The sequence below is a fragment of the Coptis chinensis genome, chromosome 1 (genome assembly GCF_015680905.1).
Source record: "Coptis chinensis isolate HL-2020 chromosome 1, ASM1568090v1, whole genome shotgun sequence".
NCBI lineage: Eukaryota > Viridiplantae > Streptophyta > Magnoliopsida > Ranunculales > Ranunculaceae > Coptis > Coptis chinensis.
The window spans coordinates 11,921,261-11,933,576 of NC_141456.1; the positions used below are offsets into that span (position 1 = coordinate 11,921,261).

Genomic DNA, 12,316 nt, shown 5'->3' on the forward strand with positions numbered 1-12,316 from the left:
TTAAAGATTCTTAAGGAAAATCGTCTTCCATAGAGAAAACAGACTGATGCTCGTCCAATTCGGTTGAAAGGATGGTCGTAGGGTCAAATAGTGGTATTGACTCTAATAATTCGTTTACATCCTGCGAGTAAGCATCAACATCAAATTCAGAATCACCAAATGAAAGAAATTGGTGTACTTCATCGTCAGGAAAAGAGTTTGTGAAACATTCTTGTACAAGGGCATCAACCAAGTTAACTTCGCCATCATTTTCATTCTCTAGAATTTGTTTCATCAACTTGAACACGTTAACCTCGACCGAAAGATTTCCGAAGGACATGGTCATAGAACCATCCCTACAATTTATAAGAGCATTAGCAGTTGCTAGGAAGGGACGCCCTAATATTATGGGAATGGAGTCACAGGCAACTTCTGTATGCAAAATGACAAAATCGATGGGATAGAAAAAATCTTGAACTTTTACAAGGACGTTTTTCACAATGCCTTTTGGATACTTAATGGAACGATCCGCTAACTGTAGAGTCATCGTGGTAGGTTTAAGCTCATGAAGACCTAGTTGTTTGAATAACTAATAAGGAAGTAAGTTCACACTAGCTCCTAGGTCTAGTAGTCGCATTGGTCGATATTTTGTCACCTAATGTGCATATAACCGTTGGTCTATCGGGTCCTTGTATTTGACTATACCATTGTATTCGGTGATTGACTGAAACTGTTCGGTAAGGAATGCTTGTTGAGGAACACTTGTTCTCCTTTTTGTGGTGCACATATCTTTTAGAAATTTAGCATGTTTTGGCAATTGTTTTAGGGCATCGAGAAAAGGTAAGTTTATTGTCAAATTCTCAAAAGTTTCTCGAATTTCATCAAAATTTTCGTTAGGTTTATTCTTTGCCAAACGGGCAGGAAACGGTGCCTTAGGGTGGAATTTGGCAGAAGGATCCGTTCGCTCGTTTCCCAATTTATGAATTGGTGACTTTGATGAACTCTGTGTTCCCACTATAGGTTCATTATCGAGTGATTCAATTGGAACCTTTGGTGATGTTTGTTTGATCATCGGCATACGGTTTGATTGTCAACGGTTTTGCCAGAACGAAGAGTAGTTATGGCATTCACCTCACCTTGGTTTGGAACATTTGTATTAGGTGCATTGGTAACTTCACATGCACGGTTTCTTTGGGCTTAGGGTTTGGAACCGCTTTTGGCGCGAAACACGCCTTTCTAACTCTTTTCTTAGCTAATTGTTGAAGTGATTGTTGGATAGGCGTTAGGATTTGGGATTGTTGGTTCATGTAAGCGAACAAAGTCTCGTTTGTCCTATCGATGGCGAGAGGAATAGGTTGTTACAACAGACTAGTTCACGATTATTCTTTGAGAAGTTGTTGATTATAGCCAGAATTTGGATTGGCTGGAACAAGGCTACGATTGTTTTGATAGTTATTATTAGAATTACTTTGAAAATGATTTTGACTTTGTTGGTATTGCTGATTATTTCCTTGGTGGTATGGAATAAAGTTGTTGGGTTGTCGAACAGGTGGATTTGCAAAACCTGGAGGAGCCCCCATCTGTTGGTTATTTTGGCGCCAAGAGAAATTCGGATGTTGTCTCCAAGGTGCATTAGTAATGTTGAATGCACATGCCTCCTCCGATGGTTGAGTAGGGGAAGCATATAACAAGGGATAATACGCATCAGGATGGTCAGGACTAAAACAAAGAACACATGGGGAGGTGTTAACGTTCATGACCTGTTGTGGGAGTTGATCGTTTACTTAAACTGCAAGAGCATCTACTTTTTTAGTGGGAGATTTTATCAGATTTTTAAATTCGGGATCGTTTTTTACCTCGAAAATAGATGTAGCTTTTGGAACAATATCCTTAGATGACCTAGAAGAATCAGCGTTACCCTAATGTGTACTTCTTTTTGCTTGTTTTTCAAGAAAAGTATATGCTTCAGTAGCTCCTTTGTCCATGAAGTAACCGCCGTTCATTATATCAAGAGTTTCTTTTTGATGATCAGAAAGTCCATTAAAGAATGAAATCGAACAAGGACAAACTTTGTCTAGTTGGTGATGAGGACATTCTAAAAGAAGATCAGTAAAGCGACTCCATGCTTCCGTAAAGGATTCATGAGGATTTTGACGAAAGTATTGAATTTTCTGAAGCAATTCAGTAGTTTTCTTCTGAGTGTAAAATTGAAACATGAAAGCTTGAACAAGTTTATTCCATGTGTCTATGGATTGTGGCTGTTGTCCTGCTAGCCAAATTGACGCTTTATCCACTAAAGTGAATGGAAACAACCGCAGCAAGAGTTGTTCCTTAGAGTCGGCTGGATGGATGGTGTTGTTGGCCACTTCTTTGAAACCTCTGAAGATGATTGTACGGTTTTTCATGATCCAAACCATGATACACAGGTAACAAACTAAAAACGTTTGACAGAATTTGAAAATCACCGACAATGTCCTCGAGTTTGATGCAAGAAAAAAGTCCTTCCTGTAATGCTGTATAGAAGTCCGAAAGTGGCTTCTCAGCTGGTGGATTTTTGTTAGCCATAATGAATGATGGGAATGGTGACAAGGAATCTTTTTTATTCGGATTAATAGATGAAGAACTTTGTGGCGGTGAAAACTTACGCAAATGCTTATCGTATTTTCTCCTAATCTTTTGTCGACCTAAAGTCACCGCTAATGTAGTAGTGAAGCTAGGAATACGTGTGCATACACCAACAACCAGATTACAAGAGAGATATGAGGGAGGCTTTCCGTGCAAGCACGGTTATAATTAAGTAACCTCAATCTTTCAAGTTTCCTAGACACCGTTGGAATATGATTAATATTTATGGAATTAAAATTTATGCAAAGTCTTACTTTTTTTTTTTTTTTTTTTTTTTTTTTTTTTTAAATTAAAATTTATGCAAGGGAGAAAGTACAATCAGGCAAATATAACTACTAATACATTACTAGATACAGTAGCATGTGAAGATACTCTACTCATATGTATAGTAATACGAATAGGCAAGGTTGTATCATCAATAATTACTTCGATCGTCTGCACAAATACACATCGATTAATAATGAATATGTAGGTAAATAGGTAGATATATATTACGAATCACGTGGAAATCTACAGTAATAGGCAAATTGTAATCACTCATAATTATGTAGTTACAGTAGCATCTTGAAGATACTATCATGCATAATGGATATATACGACTAGGCAAAGGCGTAAACTAAACATGCAACATATTATACATAAACTAAAATACGACTCTTGTATTGCATAATAATTCGATTTAAATCAATACTCATTGAGATTAAGAAAGTGTCATATAGAGAGCAGCTTCACCCGTGGGGTTTAGAAACAACTTATCCAACTCAGATTTTAACCCTCGTTGAAATGTTCTCTTCTTTCATGACAAAATCGACTTATTAAACAAGACAATTTTCTAAAATGATGATTTTGGAGGAGAAAACAGTTGATTTTGACCTCAAAAATGACATCCACCCGGTAGTGACAGCGTGCGCGCCGTCGAAATCTTTCCGAATTGAGCTCACACGCGTGATACAGAGAACCGTAGCCAAAGTTATGGCCAAAATACCAAAACACACTCTAATTACTAAGTATAACTCAAAAATTAAATATGGCAACATGCAATTATATTCCATCCATATTTATATATTTGCTAAATAAGCAACTTAAATATATATATATATATATATATATATATATATATATAACCATGCAAAATAGTACCATGGACATGTACATATGCATTTAGATGCAATTCATAGTCACTTAATCGTATATAGATATTCACAGGCGTATTCATATGATTCATGCATATTTCTAACCTAATACGCAAATAATAGTCCATACTATGACATAACTGCATACATGTAAATCATATAATATTCTATTAAATTTTTTGAAGCCTGTTAGCGTCGGCTTTACCTATTTTTCAAAGGCAAAAATTGCTATATCATTGATACTTCAACAAAATAAATATTGAAGCATGATATTTTTACAAAGTGCAAGATACCATGCTTTCACAGCAATTTGTCCAATGCTTCGCAGACTGACGGACAATTCAACAAAAACATATGAGACTCACATTTTCCTAAGAGTGAAATTGTCGAAGTTCTCTCCTCGCTCTCTGAGATGGTCTTGATTCCCATTCTCAAAGATTAGACATGTCGACTTCTATTCCTTTGAGTTCATGAATCTCGTTTAGACTCTCATCAAGAAGATAAATGCTATCATTGATCGGAAGTTCAAAAAGTTCAAATACACCCCTCCTCTTCTTCTTTTGCAACTGGATCACATATACGGATGAACAAATTTAAGGACATAATGCATCGGTCATCACCACTACACCGGATATTCAAAAAAGACAAGACTACCGCGCCTCTTCTTTAGTCTGTTATGAGCACGCACCACGCGGTGTCGTTGAAGTCCCCATGAGGCCGGATCGAACCCATAGATAAAAACAGGAGAGAACAAAAAAGAAAAAGAAAAATCACTTTTCACTCATTCGTTCTCTTCACAAAAATAAGAAAACCCTCGCTCTCAAATCGCTCTCGAATCTCAAATCACTCTCGAATCTCAAATCTCAAATCGCTCTCAAATGACTCTCTTCTCAATCACATACCATCTCTTCGTAATTTCGATCACTTAAATTGATCTTTTGATTTCGATCCCAAATAAACGATTTTAGTTTTAATTTCGATCACTTCAATTGATGTTTTGATTGATTTCGATCACTTTTAATCATTACAGATTGTTCACTTTCATTTGTTTGATCATTGTTTTAATATCATCAGTAAGTAAACAAACCTTGCTTTCATAGCTCTCAATTTTTGTATAAATGTTAAATGTTTATTTTGGATATGTTTTTAGCTTATTATTGATTGTTTTAGCTTTTTGTGATGTGACGATATGAAATATAGCTTGAAATGACTTGAAATGTGTGGTCTCCTTATTAGAAAACATTAATGTTATGGTGGAAATGACTAGTAATGGTTACAAAAGTATCGGTCGGTTATAATTCAATTGCATTTTGTCGGTTGTTTGTTGTATTGTAAGTTTTAGGTTCCGGAAAAAAAATTAACGAATTTTAACTGAACTTTCAATGTGTGTATAGGAATTTAATATTGTGTTTAGGAATTTTGGAGCTTCTCGAAATTTGGAAATTGAATTCCAATGCTCCAATAAAATTATCGACTCGAATTAAGCTTGTTAATACACTTCGTCATCCTGTTATCACTTAATTATGTCGTACATTTTCTTGCATCTTCAGCATACATAATGTAATCAGAACTTTCTTATCTTCACTTTTTTAAAGTTTATACCCTTTTGAGTTTATTTCGTTTGCTTTATGCTCATTTTCTATTCTTATGAGTTTATACCCTTTTTTAAAGGTATACTGTACTCCGTGCCTCCAGCGCCTTAAGCTTATGAGTTTTTAACTGGTATAACGATGCAATTTGTTGAAATTTGGCTGAGTCAAGTATCACAGACCAATTCAGCCAATTTGAAAAAAAATATGGAACATGTTAGCGTAATAATGGCGCTTGTTAGCATTGATTTTAGTTCTTTTGAAAATAGAAGCTCTTTGTAGAAAAAATCTAAGCTCTTGCCTCCATGATGTCACAAAACTCTCTTTTACATGTTGATCTTGTTACCTTGTAGCAGCATGTAAAGTGTCTTGGCTGAACTTGGGGGCCTTTGTTTTTTTAACCAGATTTCGTATTCATTTTTTTTAACCATTACCTAATCAATTCTATGTGTGGTGTTGTAGGCATGTGCCCTTTACAATAATTGGTGGCCAATGTTAACAGGTAATGTACCTCTATCTAGCATGGACGTTATATGAGTGAAAATCTGCTTCATTTTGTGATACTATTTAATTGCTTATACCAGTTCTAGATTGTAGAAAGAGTTACAAAATCATGACTGAAGACTAGTAATTGATGTAATATCTTTTCAGAAATTGTGGGATGCCATTGAAGGTCATAAGTAAATCAGTAATCGTATTAAATTGCTGAAGTAATGGTGGACTTCTCTATCTTCATGCAGTTATCATGTATGTACTACTTCCCATGCCTTTGATGTTCTTTATGGGTTATGATAACTCTATCTTTATGCTATTAATAGAGAGTAGCGAGATATTTTCCCGTCTCACCCGCATCTGTTTTAACCTTATTACTGCTCAAGTATATATGGCTTAATTTGGATCTAAACAATTGAGACACCTTTCATCAATATCTTCATTTGGTATTGCTTTGACTTGACTTTCTTAATTTAATAAGTTTTTAACTATTCTCCTACAAGTTTATGTGTGGTTGCTTATATATGGCTTGGACGCGCAAATCTACTAGAATATAGGTTGGTGAATTTGTAGTGATTTTTCTTCTGTCCATAAGTGAAGTTGAAGGTCACGGTATTAACAAAATAGTGAATTGCTGATATCATTATCTAGCACTAAAACTAACAAAAAAAAAAGGCCCATTAATACCCACCACAACAAAACTGATTTCGCACGATAAAGAAAAACTGTTTTTAGTTCAGCTAAAAACCAATCTCAATTACAAAAACTTATTAAATTATTTAATTGAAAGAAAGAAAGAAAAGAAAGGGGATTTTGTTTTAATAATTAGTGTTTAGTAATTAGTAGGTTGAAAAAAGTAAATAATAATGAGGCCAATAAGGCTTCCAGAGCCACCAAGTACGTCATCAATAGGGATGTTGGAGATATTCGAAGGTGGGATTTACAGTGTGATTAGAAGAGCTGTTATAATTGGTAACGGTTTTTCAGGTGCTGAAAATCAACGTATTGGTTTAGTTCGTGCTGTAGGCCTTTCCAATCATCAATCCTTCTATGTAAGTAGTAATTTTTATTCCAATTCTTGTCAGGTTACAAATGAGCTTTCATTGACCATTTTCTGTATGCAGCGTGTTACCAGGCCAAGAGGAGGCATTAATAACTGGCTTCATTGGCTCCCAGTCTCTCTACACAAGAAGTTAGATTACGTCCTGAGGCGTATATATGGTGATTCACGATTTCCATTTGCAGTCGGGAAAAATAAGTTGGTGCCTCTTCCTTTTGAAAATGGTTCTGGTGCAGGCTTGTCAACTTTTTTAGTCACCAGAATAAGTTGGAGCCATTCTGGTGCAGGATTTAATATCACCTTGCCTAACTAAAGTGTTTTGCTGAAAATGTCAAATGTATTGAGATATGTGCTTTTATAATTCATTATTTGGTCTAAAAAAATTGTTTATTAAGCAGATAACTGGTGAAACTGTTGGAGAAGTAAAACCAGTAGCCGACATGCATCGAAGGAAAGCTGAAATGGCTAGGCATTCTGATTGCTTCATTGCATTACCAGGTCTAAAATCTTACCTTTTCTGATTCCATCAGTCCCCATTTATTTCTATTCTCTGTAAGATGGAAGAGTTATTTGTGTATTTAGGTGGGTATGGAACATTGGAAGAGTTATTGGAAGTTATCACTTGGGCTCAACTTGGTATCCATGACAAACCAGTAAGCAAAATTGCACATATATAAGAACTTTTTTATGTTTTTTTTTTCCTAAATGAGATTTGAAGCTATTTATTTCTTTTGTGCAGGTGGGTTTGCTGAATGTTGATGGGTATTACAACTATTTCCTCACATTTCATATTTTACATTTGATTTTGATTTCACTGAACCACAATAGTACATAAGAGTTTTTTGTGTGTTTTGACTTCACTTCTTTTTAAAATCTGCCTTTAATAAACAATCTGCGTTTACAGATTTAATTTTTGTTTCTTAATAAGTATGAGAAAATTTGTTGCTTCATTAAGATCTGCATTTAATGAAGAAAATAAAATCTTATATTGCTGCTTACTTGGGGAAGAGGTGATTTACTGCGGGCAATCATTCTTCCTTACAGGATAGTGTTTGGACCTTATTAGATGTGGCCAGTGAGCTGCCAGATAATGAGCTACTACTTGAAAACATTTCACTGCTGTAATGTCTTCAGTTTGGAGAGCAAGGTCCCGAGTAGACCGGCCGGCAGAGCGTGTCATCTTCTCTCCGAGAACAACTATTTTAGGAAATTCATTTAGCCACCACGAAAATTCAATTTTGCCCGTTTTCGGTCAAAGCGACAAGTTAGTTTCTGCTGCTCTATTGATGTTAACACCAAGGAACAAGATGCAGATTTTCCACCTAGACATAATACAAAGGAAGCTTTGACAAGAGTGTGGCTAACTTGAGTAGCAACTCTTTCCAGTTGATTGGTGCACCACAGTCATCAAGTTCTCAACAAATGCACAAAAGGAGGTGTTCTGTTAGGGGACCGGATGGAAATGTCAAATGTGGAAGTAGTGGTAAATGCCATTGCTCAAAGAGAAGGTTTAATTTCATATCATTCTTTATGTTAGCTTATTGCTCTTACCTATATTTAGTTGCTAACTGCTATTGTGTTTATGTAGGAAACTAAGAGTGAAGAGATCAATTAAGGTGCCAGCTATTAGTAACAAGGTTGCTGATATACCACCTGATGAGTATTCATGGAGAAAGTACGGAGAGAAGCCAATCAAGGGCTCTCCGCACCCTAGGTATATCTATATTATTAGAAACACGTCAATTCTATCACGTTGGTATACATATTGTCATGTTTAGTAGCATAGCAAAATTGTATTGTCATTTTTATGGATTTTTAGGTCAGATATAGCGATTGGGTCTTTATTTTCTAATTGCCTCCGAATGGAAAACATGATGGTTTAGTTTTTTCCTAGTTAAAGAATGACCCTCCAATGTTATTTTTTTGTTCATTCCTGGGCCTTCGTGTGTTTATTTGCTTCGTTTTTATCTTTTATTGATGTCTCGGCGGAGTTGGTACTTATTCCCAATTTTGAAAATCTCCATCCTTATTATAAAGAAGGTTAGAGATTGCTTTTAGTGGACATGAATCGTGTTAACCGGTATAGCAAAAGCCCTACCTTAAAAAACCGGTTGGAAAGTCTAGCTCCTCGACAAACGTAGGTTTCTCGAACTTAGCACCATTTTTGTTAGATTACATGCATCATCTTTCAAGATGATGAGAACAGGATGTCTAGGTCCCGCCTCTTCGATTTATCAAGGTGCCTAGTTTTGATCGTATGAAATGTGTTTCTTATATATGTGGGGATTGAGAGGGGATTAAGGAGTATGCATCAACATTATTCTTTTTTAATACATTCTTGCTGCCCTGTCCACTAATTTATTGTCTCTTGGAGCAGTGGATTATGTAACAAGTACTAATGAGTATGACGACTAGTTAATAATTGATTTTTATGAATCAAGAGTAGTTTTCTTATCCACAATTCCACATACAATTAGCTAATCCAAAAGATGCAAACCTACCTTCCTCGATCGAAAATTGACTAGAGCAGATGCAAAGCTACTTTTAGTGATCAATCGCTATTAATTTCATCTTGTCTCTAATTAGTAATTACACTATTTAACTCCCCTGCAGGGTGGCTTCTAATGCTTGTTAGTTTTGACGGCCAAAGTCTAGATTGGGCTTCATCACCGGGTAGGACTTTGGTTAAATAGTGTAGTGGTTTATGGACACACTAACATTAATACATCGCGGTCACTGCTGTCAGCTTTTGGGCATGTTGAGTGTTGTGGGAGCATCGACCCATTATTTATTTTGTGAAGTTTCTTTATTTTTTTTATGGAAGGTATATTTGGATATGGGCTGTGCTTCTAAAGAGAATTTTGGGTTAGGAAAGAATGGATCCAATTACCCTGTATTGGGTGGGCTTCTTTTTCGCTATGATTTAGTAGATTTTGGGCTAGGGGGCTTCTTTTGGCCCTGATTCGCCTTGTTTTAAAAAAAATGAAAAAATGAAAAACGACACTTGTCAAGTGTTGTAGAAAAAAAACGACTGCAAAAAAAACGGGTCACCATACGACACCCATAAGTGTCCTTTTTTTGGAAAAACGACACATCTGCCATGTCTTTTTTCAACAGATATGGTGTAGTGAGCTACCTATTAGAACTTGATAACGAAAAAATAACCAAGTGATTAAAATAAGATTGACATCTTCGTGCCACGGATGCCCCATAGCAACAGAGGACATAATTGGTAAGCCACCATCAAATGTTTGTGCCTTGATGTGACTTTTGGGGTAAGCAATGAGGCATTTAACTTTACCTCACTAAGGCTAAGTCCAATGGTGCTGCAAATCATCAAATTTAACGTAAAATGTGATCCAATGGTACGTTAAAACGTTATACCGCTAACGCTATCTTCATAAATTTCTCTATTTTTGCCGTCAATTTTAACGTTATAGCGTATGCTCTGTACGCCATTGCAAATGGCGTACAATCAAAAAAATCATTATTAGTGTTGCACGCCGTAGCCAGTGGCGGGTAGGAATGAGAATTCATTTAAATAATAAGTTGCACGCCACTCACAATGGCGTACAGAAAGTCAAGAAATTCAATTATTAATTCTTACACGCCACTCACAATGGCGTCATGAAATGATTCTTTTTTGTTTTTAATAACTTAATTTGTTAAATTACCATTCTATCCTACCCTTTTAAATTTTTTTGATTTATTTGTATCTCTTTGTTATAATTTCAATTTTAAGATTAAATTTATTCCAACAACTTAATTAATTATTTAAATAAAACATTTATTGAAAATAAAAAAAAACAACAAATTAAAAAGAAATACATTAAAAATACATCAAATACATAAGAAAACATTTAAAATTCTTAATCAAATTAATCAATCGCTTTCTCCGTATTCTTCAAAGTGCAAATTTCTTGAAGGAGTCCGTGAATTGCGAAGAGTTTGATCTTTCAAAATTTGTTTCTTTGCGTTTTTGTACCATTCTTTTCCTTGAGGTGTCATAGTCGATGTATTTGTGCTCATGATCTCCTTTTCCCATGCCAATGTCTCACGGAATTCTTTTTTTTCTGCAAGTTTAATCCTTGAAGGATTAAACGCTTCACTTTCATAGAATTTTTTCCCACGGTCAGTTGCTGCCTCAATGGCCTCCATCGCCCGTTGAGATTGTCGCGTTAATTCTTTGAGAGAAGTTTCATTTTGACTATCAACTTTTTTTTTTGTTTTGATTTGTCTCTTCCACAATCCGGTCTTTTTGATGAACCAGGTCTTTGCATTTCAGAATCAGGTGTTCCCCCCATGCCATCTTGTTCGCTTAATGGAGCCGAGACCCGTAATGAAAATTAGTTTGAGAGAAACCAGGTGTAGTTGGAATTGAATGGCGCGCCCATTTTTCGTAGTCTTTCAAAATAAACCACGCATGATCAAATTTGAAGGGTTTATTATCTGAAGACCTGGTGACATACAACTTCTTTGCTTGCTCCATCTGTAAAAGAAAAAAAAAATAGTTTGAGTTTCATCAATTATATTCTAGCATAATAATTGATATATATATATATATATATATATATATATATATATATATATATATATATATATATATATATATATCTTACAATGTCCATTTCGTTAGTTCCTGATCTGTTCATATCCTCGGCTTGATTCAAACATCCACGAAATAAAGTAACTGCTTTATTTATAAGTTGCCAACGACTTGTAACACTTCTCATAGTTCGTGCCTCCTCAGAAAACCCATTATCATCCTCTCGATTCTCAAATTGTTCTTTAATTTTATCCCACAATATGTTGCCTCGATTGATTTGTTCCGTAATTGGATCAATTGAATTATCCAACCATGCTTGGCATAATAATCGTGTCTTCATCAATGCTAAATGATGATCCTCCTCGCTTGACATTGTTAATGAAAAGAGTGAAAGAGAGAGAGATAAAGACAGTATTATTGATAATACAAAAAATAAAATATTACCGATGTTTGGAATGTGACTTTTCGAGAGGAAAAGACATTCTTTTATAGGGTCAAATTGAATTATTGAATTTTACTTTCTCGTGGTCTGTGCGCTTATTGATTAGGGTCATTGGGTTGTGGGCAAGATTGTAATGAATTATCTAAGAAATTATTGGGGTGTGTGCAAGATAAATAATTGTGGGCAAGATTGAAATGAATCATGCATGCATGGAATCTATTTATTGGGGTGTGTGCAAGATAAAAAATTATGTAATCTATCTAGAGTACTAGAGTACGCATGTTGCATGTGTACTCTCCCGCCCTCCACCAAAGATATATAACATAACTCTTCGGGCAAGAAATTAAACCAATTTGCTATCTCACACAATTTTTAATATTTTCAATTTTTATTCCATAATTTATTTACTAGCAAAATGAATTATGATAGTGATAATGATTATGATTCTGA

The 12,316-nt window shown here is 35.2% G+C and overlaps 2 protein-coding genes across 4 annotated transcripts; both read left to right on the top strand.

The window, feature by feature from the left end:
- The first annotated feature begins 4,752 nt into the window (after window positions 1–4,752).
- Window positions 4,753–8,040, top strand: LOC147522156 (cytokinin riboside 5'-monophosphate phosphoribohydrolase LOG5-like). 3 transcript variants are annotated; one of them, XM_086591610.1, is made up of 8 exons: window positions 4,753–4,810; window positions 5,789–5,828; window positions 5,978–6,073; window positions 6,806–6,870; window positions 6,943–7,376; window positions 7,461–7,531; window positions 7,618–7,640; window positions 7,923–8,040. In XM_086591610.1, the coding sequence occupies exons 5-8, from the start codon at window positions 7,226–7,228 to the stop codon at window positions 7,942–7,944; spliced, it is 267 nt and encodes an 88-aa protein (XP_086447736.1). In that variant the 5' UTR covers window positions 4,753–4,810; window positions 5,789–5,828; window positions 5,978–6,073; window positions 6,806–6,870; window positions 6,943–7,225; the 3' UTR covers window positions 7,945–8,040. The 3 variants fall into 3 exon arrangements, 2 of the variants coding, with proteins under 2 accessions (XP_086447736.1, XP_086447732.1); XM_086591606.1 differs by lacking the exon at window positions 7,923–8,040 and having other exon boundaries at window positions 6,943–7,039; window positions 7,277–7,376; window positions 7,618–7,898; XR_015212454.1 differs by lacking the exons at window positions 7,618–7,640; window positions 7,923–8,040 and having other exon boundaries at window positions 6,943–7,076; window positions 7,277–7,376; window positions 7,461–7,499.
- A 202-nt stretch (window positions 8,041–8,242) lies between these two features.
- Window positions 8,243–9,774, top strand: LOC147522157 (putative WRKY transcription factor 74). The gene is made up of 3 exons (XM_086591611.1): window positions 8,243–8,386; window positions 8,467–8,592; window positions 9,492–9,774. Exons 1-3 carry the CDS (start codon window positions 8,301–8,303, stop codon window positions 9,511–9,513), a joined length of 234 nt encoding a protein of 77 aa, XP_086447737.1. The 5' UTR covers window positions 8,243–8,300; the 3' UTR covers window positions 9,514–9,774.
- The last annotated feature ends 2,542 nt before the right edge of the window (window positions 9,775–12,316 follow it).

Coding starts and splice junctions, on each gene's coding strand:
- LOC147522156 (XM_086591606.1), top strand. Junction 7,377..7,460: donor TTGCTTCATTGCATTACCAG/GTCTAAAATCTT, acceptor TTGTGTATTTAG/GTGGGTATGGAACATTGGAA. Junction 7,532..7,617: donor TTGGTATCCATGACAAACCA/GTAAGCAAAATT, acceptor TCTTTTGTGCAG/GTGGGTTTGCTGAATGTTGA.
- LOC147522157 (XM_086591611.1), top strand. CDS start 8,301: ATGCACAAAAGGAGGTGTTCTGTTAGGGGACCGGATGGAAATGTCAAA. Junction 8,387..8,466: donor TGCCATTGCTCAAAGAGAAG/GTTTAATTTCAT, acceptor GTGTTTATGTAG/GAAACTAAGAGTGAAGAGAT. Junction 8,593..9,491: donor AAGGGCTCTCCGCACCCTAG/GTATATCTATAT, acceptor ACTCCCCTGCAG/GGTGGCTTCTAATGCTTGTT.